The sequence below is a fragment of the Pogona vitticeps genome, chromosome 1 (assembly GCF_051106095.1).
Source record: "Pogona vitticeps strain Pit_001003342236 chromosome 1, PviZW2.1, whole genome shotgun sequence".
In the NCBI taxonomy this organism is placed as follows: domain Eukaryota; kingdom Metazoa; phylum Chordata; class Lepidosauria; order Squamata; family Agamidae; genus Pogona; species Pogona vitticeps.
Window position 1 is genome coordinate 95,465,152 of NC_135783.1, and position 17,553 is coordinate 95,482,704.

The 17,553-nt window shown below is 42.5% G+C and overlaps 1 protein-coding gene across 5 annotated transcripts in view; it reads left to right on the plus strand.

Annotated features, from left to right (window-relative positions):
- Positions 1-17,553, plus strand: part of METTL24 (methyltransferase like 24) — a 161,162-nt gene that overhangs the window by 102,790 nt on the left and 40,819 nt on the right. For 2 of the 5 annotated variants that reach the window (XM_072997921.2, XM_020801333.3), the window contains one exon: positions 13,065-16,314. The exons of the other annotated variants lie outside the window; for them this stretch is intronic. In XM_072997921.2, coding sequence (XP_072854022.2) covers positions 13,065-13,388 — 324 coding nt within the window. In that variant the 3' untranslated portion in view covers positions 13,389-16,314. Of the gene's footprint in view, positions 1-13,064; positions 16,315-17,553 lie in introns of those variants that run through there. 5 annotated transcript variants of the gene reach the window in all.

The following is a 17,553-nucleotide window of genomic DNA, read 5'->3' on the forward strand; positions in this document are numbered from 1 at the left end:
TGCGTGCTCATCATTTCCCAAATAAGAAGGGAAATAATCACAAGTTACTTCTTAACAGCAAAAACTTCTGTGGCACCTTTGAGATTTATGAAAGAAGAAAAGAAAGAAAGAAAGCTTTTACAGTATAGAAAGCGCTTCTACAGATGTGTAGTGTTGATAAAAAAAAGTTCATGAAAGGTCATGCAGTGGTCTTAAAACTGCCACTTTAGTTTTCCACAGCAAACTAAAGTAGCCCACACACGGAAGTTGCTTCTTATTTTCATGCGTCTTATTCCAATATATGCTAAGATATACAGGATGGCAATTTTACCAGGCATAGAAAATACGAAACAAGGACAATTTCTTTTCCTTTTTTGCCCTCTTCCTTTCCTGTGGAAAAGAGCAACATCTGCACGTGCCGAATTTGAAAAGCAGTGCTAAGTAATGCTGTGTTCCATTGTAAGTGTTCAGAGATGCAGGAATCCTGATGTGTGGTGAATTGCCGTTTCTTCCTTCCTGGTGTCTTTCATCCCATGCTGTGTTAAGTGCTGGAATAACACTGACAAATAGCTGCTCTCAGGTACTTACTCTTAACAGATTTTTCTCAGTAGGGGGCATTAAATGACTGTCAGGTCAGCACCAACTATATGAGAAAAATCCCATTAACTTTGCTGTAGCTGATATTAAGGCATCTCTGGCCCTTGCCAGGAGTCCAGCTGGCAGGTTACGTTTTATTACATACCTCTGCAAGTGCACTCACCTCATGGCCTCTTCTGCCACCACCAAACAATAAAAGAAATTAGGAATAGATTATCATTACCTTCTCAAGGCTCTTTGGTGAGCTGGCACTGGTTTTCCTCCTCCTTTTCTTGCTTCTTTAGCAAGTCAGTGTACTGGTTTCCTGCCACTGTGGGTGGAAGAGGAAGGATATGCTGCTTTAGAAATTAGATGCACTTATTCCTTTTTCTGCTCGTTGTTCTCTAAGTCACAGTTTCATGCACGTCTCCTTTGCCAGCATCCCTGCCTGGCACCAGGGTGTGAAAGAATGAATAATCATGCAGCGCCAGGGAAAGAGGGGATGCCTGTGCCAAATGCTCAGAGAATCATTGAAATAATTTTGGTTTTTTTTTTCTTCAGAGGGTTATGTGCTGCAGTAATAAAATGTAGTGTGCAATACATTTTGGACAATTAAGGTGTCCCCTTATTATGTATTCTACTTAACGAAAAAACACAGAAACTAAATATTCCTGTGGCAAAAGCAGTGAAAATTTTCCCAATAGAGGGACCTTAACCCATAGGATGGACGTGGTGGCGCTGTGGGTTAAGCCGCAGAAGCCTCTTTATTTATTTGTTTCTTAGATTTTTAACCCCCCCCCCCAGACAGTGTCTACTTGGGGCGGCTTACAAATATGAAAAAAAAATCATAAAATATAATAAAACATCAAAATCATAATCATTGTGCTGTGCTGCAGGGTCAGAAGACCTGTGGTCATAAGATTGAATCCATGGGACAGAGTGAGCTCCCATCGCTTTGTCCCAGCTCCTGTCAACCTAGCAGTTCGAAAGCATGTAAAAATGCAAATAGATAAATAGGTACCACCATGGTGGGAAGGTAATGGCATTCCATGCCTAGTCACGCTGGCCACATGACCACGGAAACTGTCTGTGGACAAACATTGGCTCGATGGCTTGGAGACGGGGATGAGCACCGCGCCCTAGAGTCAGACACAACTGGAATAAATGTCAAGGGGGACCTTTACCTTTACCTAACCCATAGGAAAAGTGAGTTGAGGGTCTGGAGCCAATGATGGGTGGAGCTAGGCCTGAGGGTGAGTGAAGTCTTCTAGTGGTAGATCCCCCCCACGCCCCTTCCTCTGCTTTGTAGCCTAGGATTGCAACCCTGTATTTCTTCTCTCCCTCTCATGTAAATACCCCATTCATGGATACCCTTGCTGGATGCTGCTCATTGTAGGCAGAGCAGGTGCATGTTGTGACTGTGTGTCTGAATCAGTAGGTGAGAATGGGTCCATCAGAGTGTTCACTTAGGTTAAAGTGAGAGATGTGAGGAGGGTTAAACCACCAGATTTAACCTTGGCCACTTGTCCTATCACAAACATATTCACTGTGTTCTAATTGGCTGTTTTGTTTTCCTTTTGCAATCGAACAGTCTGAACATTTGTAGCAATGCAGTGCATGCACACCTGGATGCTGAACATTTAGAGGAAATGTTCAATGGGTGGATTCAGGTTGCTTTGGTGTATTCTCTGCATGACACTGGAAGGCCCAAGTAATAATGCCAAGGGGCAGGTGAAATTCAGCCACAGGCTAGGTCTAGCCTGCCAGCCACAAGGTCCTCACTCCACTTCTGCAGCATGCCCATTTTTCCATATTATGTGATGATCTTGAAATGTATGCCAACACGGGCTTTTCCAGAATTCCTCTTCTGTGCAGAGGAAACCATGGCAATGGCTCTTCCATAAAGACCTGTGTTCCACCATACAGTTGTTACTGAGGTAATTGTTTTTCTTCCTTCTGAGCTCTGAAATTGACTTATTCATCTTTCCATTGGTGCACACTCAATGTATACTTGACAACAGAGGGGTAACAGAGGAAGTGATTGGTAGTTAGAAAAGCCAGGAAAGAAACAAATCAGATCAGCAGCTTTGCAATTAGAAGCTGATAAAGCATAGCCCTTCCACAGAGGAGCAGCATCCTGTTCTGCATTGGTTTGATTTTCACTTGCATCAGCAGAGATCTTTGCCACTGTACCTATTAATGCCAGTTTATTATTTTGCCCATTATAAGCATACCCAGTTGTTTAAAGACCTAAAGACCAAATTGTTTCCGAGTAAGCACACTGAGGGTTGTGTGTCAGCAGTAAATAGGGCCACATCCCAGACTTGGCTTTGATGTGTGTGGCACAGATATGTTTGCCCGGATCCCCACCTCCACAAACATTTTATGTTCTACAAGGAAGCTTTCAGAAAGTTGCCATTGACAACCAACACTTAAAGAACAAGAACAACAACAACAACAAAACAACTCAACTCATTCTGGCAGCAAAAAAAGTGTTTTTATGAGAAGCTCATTGTTGGAGAGGAAACAACACGTTTCTTTCTCAGCCTTAACCTCGAAAATGGCCCCCATTATAATTAGGCCTTTAAATACCTCAGTTAAAACAAAATGGAGGCCTCTTAAGCTCATAGTTCAGATACTCCTCGTATCTCTTGTATGTCTCTGAACTCTGCAAATTTTGTCTTGGTTATTCATTGTCCCAAAATAGTCTCATCTTTCTGTCTCAAGCTTTCCAATATTTAATGAACTGAAGAGCAGCTTATTATTTTTCTTCTCTCCTTCTGGCAGCTCATTACATCTTGGAAATGTGAGTTGTGCTGCCTCCACTTAAGATCCATTTTGTCAATGTTGCACATCACATGCCAAATGCCGCCTGTTTGTCCACAAGACTGCAGGGCTATTAGTTCCTTTTGGCATTCACTCAAGAGTGCATCAGATGAAGAGAGGCATCAAAGCCAAGATATACAGAAAGGGATGAAAGCCAAATTATGCTTTCCCTGTTAAGAGGTTTTCAGAGATGCACTTCCAGAGCAAATGCTTGTATCGAATTTCGTAAAGTGGTGGTCATCAGCTGGGAACTATCTTCTAACAAAGCTTAGAAGTATCTGGTTACAAGTAACATGATTAATTGTAATGAGTTAATCTTGGAATAAATAGCAATGTAACTAATAGTTACAAAGTTACTTCTTGGATGTAATAAGTAGTGTTTAATTACTTTAAATAGAATTTTGGTCCATCTTGCAGCTGGCTGACTAATGGGAGCAAATGTCTAGGGTGGCCATGTGAAGTGCAGTGGAGGAGAACATCCTGATGTTTTCCGTCAGTGTGTAGCAGAAGTATTTCTGGCATGTGCAGCTTGTCACAAAGGACTGCTAAAACGACCACACTCCCTCTTTTGCATGATAATTAAACAGCCCCATCCTGTTCCACATCATGCCTATTCAAATGGCGTAACTGACTTGATAACTCAGTAAGTTGGAGTACTCGATTGTAGTGCCAGGGGTCAGGAGTTTGATTTCCCACTGCTCCTCCAGGGAGAAGTGCCATGCTTCGGAAACATGGGCAAGCCCTAGAGTGTCATCAGAAAAAGGGACTGATGTGTGTGATGATCTGTTGAGGGAGGCCGACAGGGGCAAAGTGTCTCTGCTGGTCCTCCTCGATATCTCAGCGGCCTTCGATACCATTGACCATGGTATCCTCCTGGGGAGGCTCTCCGAGTTGGGAATAGGTGGCCGGGCATTTGCCTGGCTCCGTTCCTTCTTGGAGGACCGTCCCCAGAGAGTACAGCTTGGGGAGAATGTCTCGGCCCCGTGGAGCCTCAATTGTGGGGTCCCACAGGGGTCGATCATCTCCCCAGTGCTGTTTAACATCTATATGAGGCCGCTGGGGGTGGTCATCAGGGGATGTGGAGCTCTGTGCCATCAATATGCTGATGACACGCAGCTCTACATCTCCTTTTCTCCAACTACAGGAGATGCCGTTCTGTCCCTTCAGCGTTGCCTGGAGATCGTACGGGGAATGGATGCAGGAGAACGGGCTGAGGCTGAACCCGGACAAGACGGAGGTGCTGAGGGTGGGCGCTCCCACAGCTGGGGATTTGGGAAATTCCCTCATTTTTGGGGGTGTGACCCTGCCTGCCAGCGATGGGGTTCGCAGCTTGGGCATCCATCTGGACCCGGCACTCACTATGGAAAACCAGGTGGCGTCTGTGGTACGTACTGCATTTTTCCATCTTAGGCGGATAGCCCAGCTGCGACCCTACCTTGACGTGGGGGCTCTCACTACTTTGGTACATGCGCTTGTAATTTCAAGATTAGACCACTGTAATGCGCTCTACGTGGGGCTACCTTTGAGGCTGCTGTGGAAACTTCAGGTGGTGCAGAATGCTGCGGCCAGACTACTTAGTGGAGTGAGAAGATACCAACATATCTCCCCCATTCTGGCCGCATTGCATTGGCTGCCCATCCGATTCCGCATCGACTTCAAAGTACTGATGCTCACTTATAAAGCCCTAAACGGTTCAGAATCTCAATACCTGGTGGAACGCCTTCTCCCACCAAGATCTACCCGTGTCACTCGTGCGAGCCAGGTGGTGAGGCTGAGGAGCTTAACGCCGAGGGAGGCCCGAAAAGAGAAAACAAGAAATAGGGCCTTCTCGGCGGTGGCTCCTTGCCTATGGAACAACTTACCTCCTGAGATTCACGCGGCTCCCTCGCTGGGCACTTTTAAGAAACAATTAAAAACATTCATGTATAAGCAGGCCTTCCCAACAGTTAATCCCTGACGATCCTTTCTTCCTATACTCTTTTGATCTTTATCTATGTTTACTTGTAATGTTTTAAATATTTATTGTTGGTTGATTGTAAGCCGCCTTGAGTGGTCGAATGTGACCAGATAGGCGGGATAGAAATGAAATGAAATGAAATGAAATGAAATGAAATAAATAAATAAATAAATAAATAAATAAATAAATAAATAAAAATTCCAAGAAAGTGTTACAACCCCCACTCAGAAAAGAGAATCTGTTGCAACCCCCAACCTTCCCCAGCAGAAAATGCTGTGATCCACATCCCTGCAAAGCTGGAGGCCCAAGATGGGTGGGCAGGAAAGCATGATGTGGTTTGATTGGTGGAGACTTTGAATCTGCTTCATCCAAAGGTTTCCTATTTTGGGTCCATGTTGCCAAAATGGAGGGAGATTCGGCACCAAATACTGGCACCCTTCTGCATGATTTCCTTCTCATTGCTTATGAAAAAAAGAGACCTGTTTCTTCCTCTCTTCCACCGTGCTTGGTTAGTGACAGCAGGATAAGGAATGCATTGAAGGCTAGAGCAACTTGGAATGAAAAGATGCCCCAGGCACCATCTCCTCCTCCTCTCTGATAAAAGAGAATGACAGGGTTTGACCTCACTGTTGCTTCCACCTCTACCGTATTGATCTATTTATATGAGCCATTTCCCATGCGTATTGTTTTGGAACCAAGATACATGGTTTTTCTGTGGCATTTATACCACAGTACATGTGTTTAGAATTGGAGCCTTAACATATCATTGGGAATTTAATGAGAAGTCGTAGGTAAGAAATGTAATGCCAAATAATGTTACTGAAAACAGATGGTGTGTAAAATGAAGCCCTAAAGGAGTAGTGACTGGGAAATATGCATCCAATGCACATGTTTTGAGGGAGTTCTCAGAAGGTCTTTGACTGCTTATAAAAGGACAGCAACCAGGGGGCTAACCAGGCCTCGCTTAGGATGGAGTTCTGGGAGTAGCTCTCCCGTATCTTCACCAAGCACACCTGTGAGGATGGTGAGACCAAGAGAAATTATTTCTATATGAATTATATGAATACTCTGGACCCAGTTGGCTGGGAAGCCCAGTCCCCCCTCCCCGAACCAACCCGTCCACTTATGGGTTGCTGCACAGTGTGCGGCCAGCATCCTGCTCATCACATCGATCTCGAACATAGCCCAGCTGGCGCTTCTCTGCCTCCCTGCACTTCTGGCCACTCAGCAGCTGAGCAAGGAAACTCATCATCCCACCCCCTGGCTAGAGCGGCCAGCAGTGCAGGGAGGTGGAAAAGTGCACCTAGCAGTTCTAAGCATATTTTTGTAATCATAAGGTATAGAAAACAGCTTCAAAAAAATTAAAATTAAAAAAAAAAGATCCTGAATACACTAATGCTATTTTTCTACACCTGCAACAAATTGCAATACACACATTGCTCTGGTTAATCTGACACATATAGGTATTATAAATCTGTACCATAAGGCCTAGAAATGGGGTTTTTTAATTTAGACAGTGTGGTGAATATGCATACTTCAATTTCTATAGTATATTTTCAACTGTGCAGGACATGGGACCTTTCCCCTGAAATCTCATGCAGTAGAAGAGCCTTCCACACCCTGTTGGACCAAACACCCATTACTAAAGACTACTGGCCATGCTAGTAGTCCAAGGTGTAGTCCAATATGTCTGGAGGGCAGTAGGTTAGGGAAAACTGAACTAGAAAATGGTAGACATGGAAGTTAATTGAGAGCTTTAGAAGTTTAGCATTAGAATTGGCGAGCTATGGATTAGTATCTGTGTCAGTACACTGGCTTGAGAACTACAAAATGATTTATTGGTATCTTCCAGTGCTTGTAATATTTTACTAGATGCATGTTCACTGTCAATACATTTTCACATCCTCCTCTTTCTTTTTCTCTCTGTAGACCTGAACCAGGCTGGCTAGCAGCTATTAGCATTCAATGCAACTCTTTCTCGATCAAATTAAATTAAATTCATCATGAAACTTCCCATGGAACTCTCGTGATACACAACCCCTGGGCCTCCATCCTTCCTGTGACTGGTCATGGCAGAGAGTCTTGGGCTCTGCTATGTATTGTGCCCCCCGCTCAATCAAGCAAGTTGTCTGTTGTCAACCATGGTTTATGCACCATAAGCTCTTGCTGTTGTCATCCATTTGGCATTTCTAGAACAGCCAGTGAACTGCTGTGGAAATCTGTGCCTTTTAGTGTAATCCTCGGAATAGCCTCTAGGACAATGTTTCCCAATCTTGGGTCCCCAAATGTTATTGGTTTACAACTCCCAGAAATTCTGGCCAGCACAGCTAGTAGTGAAGGCTTCTGGGAGTTTTAATCCAAGAACATCTGGGGACTCAAGGTTGGGAAGCACTGCTGTAGGATGAGGTGAAGGGCCAAGCTTTGCCTGGGTGCTACATGCATACCGAGTGTATATGGTTGCACATTGGGTGAACAGGACCTTAGACTGTCACAGGGAAAAAGTAAGATGCAGATTCTTCATGTTCACCATATTAATGGAAGAGTTTTCTTGCTTGCTTGCTTTTAATTATCGTTTCTGTCTTGCTGTTCTAACATATATCTATCACTGTGAGCAATTAAATCAAGATTTCATCATAGATTTAATATATATTATGAAATACTGTGGAGAAAAGCCGAAAAGAGAGACATTCTGATACAAACATTATCTGTCCAACAAGGCAAAAGCCTTCAAGAATGATAGCCCCCTTTTCTAGCTGGAAGAAGATGTTGGAAGGGGAGCAGCCAAAGTTCATGGGGCAATGTTTTGAGTGACCTGCTGAGAAGACCCATATTCTTATCACAATCAGTGCTGTGCTTCTACCTTTCACAGAGAAAGACTTTTCCAGCAGATATTAAACAGTGTGCAGCAGCAGTGCAGTGGCCAATCTGACAATGCAGGTGCTCATCAAGACAATCCCCGTAGCTGTGCTCCCAGATTACAGTGTCAGACATCTGGCAATATCAAAAATGGCAGACGGTTGTGCCAATTTGTGTCAACAAATCAGTCCTGCTATTTTTTTTATCTCTTCCAGGAACAGGCCAATGCACTTTAATTGCCTATTTAAAACCAACCCAGCCCAAAATGTTTTGCATTGCCTACCATGATACATTGTCACTCGCAAAATCCATACACCCAACTATTGCTACAAGTGCAGCTAAGAGAACAGTAAGGTCTGGGGTATTCCTGGTAAAGAAAATAGCACTTCAGCCCTGTGAGTCCTGGCTCCACCACAGGACTGGCAAGCAGATTGATATGGAAAGAGGCAGTGTGTTAGGAATCCTGGACACAAGCTATGAGGGACTGCCCTGGAGAAAACATATACATTTAGTGGGCCACTGTGTATAAATGGTTCACTGTGTGAGAACATTTGCACTGTGTACCATCTCAAGCATACTCTATAAGGAAGTTGTTTGGGTCTCATTGGAGTAGGCAGACTTGGTAGTTATATTGATACGAGTTATTGGAGCAAATGATAGTGCCACACACAGCAAAACTGAGATGGCACAACTGAATTATCACCATATGGAGATGAGCACATGCTTTTTTCTTTGTCATTGAAGATGGGCTCGCTGCTTTCCTTTCGGAAGATGTGAGCAGACAGCTGTGGCTCTAGATAAATTCTGACACGAATGCTAATAAGCTCTCCAAAGTCTCCCGTTGCACACAGGAAGGACATTGCAGTAAAATCGCTTCTGAGAAAACCTTAACAGAGATTGTTTTTCCTGTGGATCCTTTTGTGATGATTAAACTTGCAGTAGTGTTTCTGCAGTAATTAGTGTGCTTCAGCAACATCTGGATATACTGCACTCGCCTGTAAGCGCTGTTTGTGCTTTTTCCTTAGAGGGGATTAATACCTTTCAGCTGTTTGACAACCAGTTTCAAGAGACTGTTCCAGTCCTGTTTAGGAAGGCAATCCATAATTATATTAATCCTTTTAAGTATCCTTGCATGATCTGTAGATAAAGCAAATATGTGCCATACTGGGATATTGAGTAGCAGTTCATTAGGCTGGAGGATTCTCATAGCCATGATCCATGAGACAGATACCACTTCAACACCACTTGTTTGTTACTTGCATGGATGGTTATTTTCCAGAACCAACAAAGTCTCTATGGCATGTTGCATGCTAACAGACTTACTATAATGTGAGTTTGTAAGCTGCAATAAATTTGTTATGCAAGAATCCTGTTGCAGTCGCAGAGCGTTGCAGTTCACAGGGCAATCGTGCAAGTGCCATGTGCTATCTTCTGCGCTGTCCATCACAAACTCAGTGGTTCCTTGATTACATAATTGATTGTGCAGTGGCTTGTGAGGAAACTGTAAATACTGCTCATTTAGTTTTCCACAACAGAATACTGGCCTTAGTTTTTAATATGCGGTAGAAATCTGTTCTTTTGGGCTATAACATTGGTATACCTTTGGAAATCCCGTTTTCTTCTTGTCGAAGCTAGATACTTAAAAATTGAAAAGCACACACTTGAGAGTCCCTTGTTGAAACATAGATTAGAAGGTGTTTGTTTACTTTTGGTTGGCTCATACCTCTAGATGATGATGATGATGATGATGATGATGATGATGATGATGATGATGATGATGATTGATTGATTAATTAAATTATTAATTATGTAAAGTTGACTCTGATTTATGGTAACCCTTGACACGGTTTCCTTGGTGTAAAGTATTCAGACCCCTCTTCCTGGGGCACTGTAGGACTGTGCTGCTTGCCCTAGGCTACACAGACTGGTTTATTCATTGGCCTTAAGTGGTCATAATTGGTTGTGTTGGAGCTGGGCATAGATATTTAGCTGGTGGAAACTGACTTCCCATTCCCTTTCCCTACAGAAGTATTAGAAAAAGAATTGAGGGAACCTGCTGGATAGGCTGGGCTGTTGGGCTGGGGTGTGAGGAGAAAGGGGAAATTCTTGCAAATTGTGCCAAGGCGTTGTCATTATATTAATAATTGATTTGGGTAGTCTTTAATTTTTTTAAAAAATTACTGTTGCTTTCTTTTTTGCTATTGCTTGCTTTATTTCATTGTAAACTTGCTCAGAATAGTGCATTGCACTAATGGGATGGTACATGTATTCATGAAATGAAATGAATGAATGAATCTTCCGTGAGTGGAAACTTCTTCAGAGATGAAGCAGCCTTTCTCTTTGTGGAAGGGAGATTTTCAATCCAGCCCGATGGGGGTAAAGAAATCAAGCATTCGAGTAACAGAAGCAGTAGCTTGGAGCAGTCATTGCAACTGGTGATGCTATCTGAAATTTGCTTCTCAGCTTCCACTTCAGTATACATGATGTAGGTATATATTTGCATGATGAATATGTTTGCTTTCAGCTGGTTTGTAATGCACACCCACATTTCCTCCTTCTTAAAACTATCTATAGACACTAAGTGCGGAAATTGTTTACAGCCTCTTGGACTATCATGGCAATGATGGATGTAGCTGTAGTTTGGAATTGCTTTACTGCTCCTGAAAAATGACAGATGGCACTTTGTTCCGCCAAGTCACGGGGATAGCAATAGCTGGAACAGCTGGGAAAAATCACTTGACAGGGTCTTGGCCACTGCGTCTCTCTTATCTCTTTGCCATCAATTCTTAGGGCTGCTCTGCATGCTACAGCACTGTGTGAAAAACCGGCCGTTGCCCTAGTAATATTGTTTGCTTCAAGCACGTAAGTGTGGATATCTTCCAAGAACTTTCTAGATCAAAGATACACAGTTAAGAGTCACTGAACTTGGATCACTAAATTCCAAAGGCCGTATTTAGGGGGAAACTTGTGTACGTGTTTGTCTGTGTCTCTCTGTGTGAGGGAAAAAGTTTCCTGTTACGGTTTGCACTAAGTTTCTTTGGTTCTTGCATTACTGATTTGGGAGCCTGGATGTTCCAATGGCTGGGTAGACAATGAGGTTTGTGGGTCCTGTGCTTGTTATCAAACAGAGAAGCCTGGTCAAGTTATTTGCTGCAGTTTTTCATCTGTAAAGTGAGAGTGTATTAATGGTTTGCAGCGGTCTGAGAGGGGTAGGGGTTGGAAAGCTATTCATAATTATTTGATAGATGTGGTAGGTTTAACAACAGTAGCACCTTTTAGCATCTAGTTAGATTGTCTTTCAGCCAGCCATGCTATGCTCCCTGCCAAGATACGCCATTGCATTCCTCCTACCCTCACACCGATCTTGTGCTTCTGTGATAATAGCATCTTATAGCTACTGAAACATGAGCAGTTTTCATCAGACTACAGTGGACCCTCGACTTACAGACGGCTCCACTTACAGACTTTTCAAGTTACAGACTTCTCTGGCTGCAAAATTTAGGTTTGACTTGCAGCTGGAGAATCGACCTACAGACCGGGAGAAAACCCCCAAAATGGAACAAAAACAGCCGGTTACGGACTAATCAGTTTTCAATGCATTGTGGGTCAATGGAGCCTCGACCTACTGACTTTTCGACCTGCAGCCACAGTTCCAATACAGGTTAATTCCGTAAGTCGACGGTTCATTGTATCTTGATGTATTCCTCACCTTCTTCTGCTCCCACCATCCCTTGCTGTTTGTTACCTCTGCATACCTTGGGATTGTCTACTGGAAGCACCCTTTCATGTGGCTCTTTTGCCTGCCTGATGATCAACACCTAATAGATAAATTTGCTGTTAATATATAGGGTGATATGTTCAGCTTCTATTTTTCAAAATATTTAAGAATACTAAAAATGACCACAATATTTTATTATTATTCATTTCTGTTGTATAGTTTATATACCTTATTATTTTATACAGTGGTGCCTCGCAAGACGATGTTAATCCGTTCCACGGAAATCGCTGTCTTGCGAAAACATCATCTTGCGAAACCAAATTTCCCATAGAAATGCATTGAAAAGTAATGAGTTCTTAGGGGAATTTCTTTTTTTAAAAAAAGGAACTTAAGGGGTAGGGAGCTGGGAAAGCACCATGAGAGGACTGGGGAGGGGTCCCCTCGCTGTGATCGCCAGCTTTGGAGGTCCCCCGCCAGTCCTCTGATGGTGAAGGAAAAGCCTCCAAAGTGCTCTAAAGCGGGTGCGGGTGGTTTCGGGGCACCCCTGCCAGGGTTCTGATGACTTCTGCACCATCAGAGCCCTGGCGAGGGTGCCCCAAAAGAGGGAAAAAAGAGCATTTCCCCCTTCTGAGCCTTGCCGAAGTCTGGAGGAAGAGGTGGGAACTTTTAAAAGGGTTTCGGACAAGCCTCTGCAAATGCCGATCGCTGCACAGAGGGAACCAGGCGAATCCTCCCATGGTGCAAGGTAAGCCCCGGGGGACCCCCAAAACCGGGGCGTGTGGTTTTGGGGCACCCCTGCTAGGATTCTGACGACTTCTCCTGCACCATCAGAGCCCTGGCGGGGGTGCCCTGAAACCACCCGCACCCGCTTTAGAGCACTTTGGAGGCTTTTCCTGACCATTCCAATGGTTCCATTGGAACCATTGTTTTGCGATCGCTAAAGCAATCGCAAAAAAAAAATCGTAAAGTGATTTTGTCATCAAGCGGGGCAACCGTCTAACGAGGCACCACTGTATATCTGGTTTTTGGAGTTTTCTTTCAGCCTTTCATCACATAAGACACCCTTCTAATTTTCTGATTATCCATGATCAGTGATATATTTGTATAATTTTTGCTGATGACTTTCACATCTTTCTACCATATTTGTTCTAGATTGATATCCTCAAAGCAGATATGGAAAGTGCTGAGTGGAAAATTTTGGAAAACTTGATCCTGGAGGACACTGTGGAACAGATAGGCCAGCTGGTCTTTGAAATCCATGTCCACTGGCCTGGGTTTGAAGTCAGCGGCAATGAGAGCACCGTGGTTCGGTACTGGTACAGTCTCCTCAAAGAACTAGAAGTGAAAGACTTCAGGCTTTTTCACACTTACAGAGACTTATCGAAACCACAGCTTTTTCTAAAAAGTAGTGAATTCAATGCAAGTAGCTGTTATAGACTGAGCTGGGTGAATACAAGGTGGAAATGGAAAGCTTAAGCTTATGGTGTGGGACTGTGAGGTACTGATGGGAATGACCAAACATGCAAATTGGGACCCTGTAATATTAATAAGTGTGTGTGTCACCCCACCACCACCACCTTTTTAAGCATTATGGTCTCCCAAAGTAGAAAAGCACAGCTTATCCTAGAAGAGGGACATTTTAAATATTTTGTTTGCATCATTTATGCTGGGGTGGGCTGGCTGTTTAATTGCCACTTCTGATCTGTGCATGTGGTTACTTCTCAATCCAGGTTTTACTCTGCTTTATGCCACTATCATCATAGATTGAAAAGGTAACACTTATCAAAACAAATGGTTTGTTTCTGGATAAACAGGTAGGATCCTAGCACAAATTAGCTTAAAATATTAAGCTTCTGTAATCATAGAGTGGGGTTGGGATTTCTACTTTGATTTACCCTTTTTATAAAGCAATATCCTGAGAATCTGGAGATTTCCTTATTTTCTCTTGACTTTAAAGGTGCCTTTCCCCACTCCATTTTGACTTCCTGTTTTCTTCTTGGCTTTTATAGTTATCTCCTTGCATTACAGCAACTTTTCCTTGCTCCTTACATGCAGCAGATAGCCCTTCCTTCCATCTCTCATTTTGATCATACTGGTTCTGCTTACATTTGATGAGCATGTCACTGGTTCAGTTTGTTCAACACTGTACACCAGAGACCCACAGAAGTGTGGCCTATCACAAATGAATAGTGGGCTGGAGGTCAATTGCTCTTGCTGAATATACCACACCTCTCTTGACCTCTCTGGTTCGTTTATTGCGGTTTTTATCTAGGTGCACAATGACTTTTTCTCCTTTCCCACCCAACCAGATGGAATCCACAGTTCATTTGTGGATGCCTCAGAATGATTGGGAGAGACTAATCTAGAACAGCCCAGGAAATTATGAAGTACAATGGTTTAGCCTTTCCTGTTGCAGGTGGAAATGATCAAGCAGCATGTACTAGCCTGCTAATCATCCACATTAAGCCACGGTTCTCCTGGAGCCTTGACTAGAGATGGGGGTATTCATATTCGTATACGAATATCCCCGCATAGGTGGCGTTAATGAGGCTCCAGCCCCATGGGGCCGGACAATTCACTCACTGATGTGCTGCGGATGGTGCGACTCTACGAATGACGCCGCAGCACATGATCCGCTCATCACTCTTCAACGTTGCGAGGCTTGTCCTCCCGCTTCCTGCCAGGAGTCACGAGTAGATCATGTGCTGCGGCGCCATTCATAGAATTGTACCATCTGCATTGGATTGATGAGTGGACCGTCCAGCCCCATAGGGCTGAACCCTTGTTAACGCGATTTATGCGGGGATATTTGTATATGAATACCCCCATCTCTAGCCTTGACTCATCACATGTGACCATGACTACTGTGTTGTGTGTAAAATTGCTTGTATGGTTATATTACTGCACTAGTTCAGCATCCTCTGTTTCTACTAAGCAAATACCATGACCTTTATAATTCAATGCCTGCATTTACCATTTGCTTTCCAGCAGTAGGGACAGTTTCCCATCTCTTCCCCCTCTTGAGCTTCATCAAAATAACGTGACTGCAACAATTCTGTTCACCTTCCACAGCTGCATTACCCATGAAATGCATAAATGTTACATAGAAAAATGTTAAAATACGCAGTCAACCTTCAAAATCCAACAATGATTTTGAGTAGTTCAAAAACATGAACAATTTGAATTGATAATTATTAAATATTTATCAACTCTCATATTACCTTCTGCTTCCAAAAACAGACACATACCCTGAGACATTCCATAATGGAAAATATATGGATGAGTTTATAAGGGAATAATGATTCCTATATTGAGTATCTGAAATGAAAGGGAGCCCAGTCAAAACAAAGTAATGAACATTATTAGGCACAGCATAGATTAAATGATAGGGCTTTTGCTGATATTGGCTGCCCTCTTCCTCCATATACTGGATGAAACTTAGCCCATGTTTGGTATGCACTTACATGTCATCATAACACATATTTATCTGGTGTGTGAACAACTGGGCGCGATAGGTGGTGCTACAAGAGAACAATTGTTCCTTGCATGTATGGAACAATTTATATTGTTCAACAATTACAACAATTTATATTCCATCATATAAAATAATATCAAATATTTTATCATTTTTTAGTGTCCAAAACAATCTTTACAGACAACCAGATAAGCTAGGCTAGGTTCTTGGTATATTCATTTTACCTGGCCTGGCCCTCTTGCCAAAACCGTAAATCAGCAGCAGCTTGGGGTGCCATGAAGGCAGTGGTGTTCAACCTTTTGCTTCCCTCTTTTATGGGAATAACACTTACCACCAGATACACATTTCTTTTATGCTGCAGGTGTTTCAACAGATTGCCCTCTCTGCAGTGCTTGAGCTTTCAGCTGCCAGAAGGGGCATTGTGATAGCCCGATTAGCTATCAGGCTTGTTCTAGCAATTGCTTCATAAACAGGGCTTGTGATAGAACACTGACAAGATAGCAACAAATTTAATGATAACATGATATTGGATAGAAAGCACTAACTTACCTTGGTGAATCCTTTAAAAAGAAGTATGTGGCCTAGATATGTTTTTACTATATAAACAGAACAAGGAACAGGTAATAAAGGGAGAGTTGCTATCATGAAGTTGTCCCTGCTTTAGAGTAGACCCAACTTCCATGATCTGAAGTCTTTGTACAGGGAGAAAAAAAAAATCTTACATCAATACAGAGTAAGGCATAGAATAAGTGTATTTTTTTACTGGCTGCTATTTCTGTCATTTACCTGAACAAGAATACTTTTAGAATGTGTGAAGTTAATACTGTATTAATATGTAAATGTTTTTGTTTTCAACCTGTGCACGGGTCAATAACATTTTCGGCACAATTTATCTTGTCACATGTAAATACAATTTTTACAAACTGGGTGGCATGAAAGTTTTAAGCTTTGTCTTTCTTCATTGTCCAATGCTGTTTCCATACCCATCTATATACTGCAAAAACTGCTTGAATGTAATTCATACCCAGCAAAGGAAATGTTTATATATATTTTCTGCACATTTACAACATGACCTCTGTGAAGCCCTATTCTGTTACTTCAGCATAGCATGGAGGTAACCTGGGCTCTCAAAAGGCTATGCCAGTGGAACACAAGCTTTGGCAAGGAAGGCCTGAAATATTTCTCCAGTGGCAGACTGAACGTCCACTGTCCAAAGACAGGTCTAGCCAAGGATGTAGAGGCTGGCCACAATGTGATGGACTGGTGGCACCCATAACCAGTATGATGATATGCAAAAGCTGTGATCTGCATCAGTGGCTGGACTATCTGCACTGACTATATTCATAACTCTTCAAAGTATGGAATATGCAGCAGTAAGGTGGCGGCGGGAGATACTTCATGTGGAACAGTGCAGTTTAAGAGAAGGGGTTATCCCTTCTTCATACATTGTTTTTTAAATCTTTCTCTCCCCATTGATACCTATACATTTTCAGTGTGCGAGTAGCAGCTTCTGCAATATACTGTATAGTAATGATGTACAAACTGAACACTACTACTATATATGTTATATATGATAAAACATCTCCCCTGACAATACAGCTGTATTATGAATGCCTCCTCAAAGAGCTGCATTTACACCATAGATGTGGCATATGCGGCTATCCAGACATTGTTGGATCACAATTCCCTTAAACACATATCTCTGTCTAGGATCGAGGGTCATTCACTCACATTGCCCACCATTCTGAGTACTGTACCTCTAGTAAAACCTAAAAAGGGTTGCCTTAAATCAGAATCAATTTGCCAGTATGTTAATTATACTTTAAATAAATCACTTATAAATAAGAAGATAAGTAAAACGGAATGTGTTTCTAAACATCTTCTCTTCTCTTATTGGAAAGCAATATTAGGCAGCAGTTAAACTTGATACAGTATATATCCAGAATGAAAGAATAGTTTTATGGCTACCAATATATTTATTGACTTTTTTTCAGTATAACTATTAATCTTGAGATGAGGAAAATGAAGTGTGAAGTAACTCAAGCTTGCTATAGATCCTGTTTCAACTACAAAGAGGAACTATTGCATAATATTTTAATATCATCAATATAAGGAAAACATATTCACACTGTGGAAAACGAAGTTACAACATCTACACCAAACAAG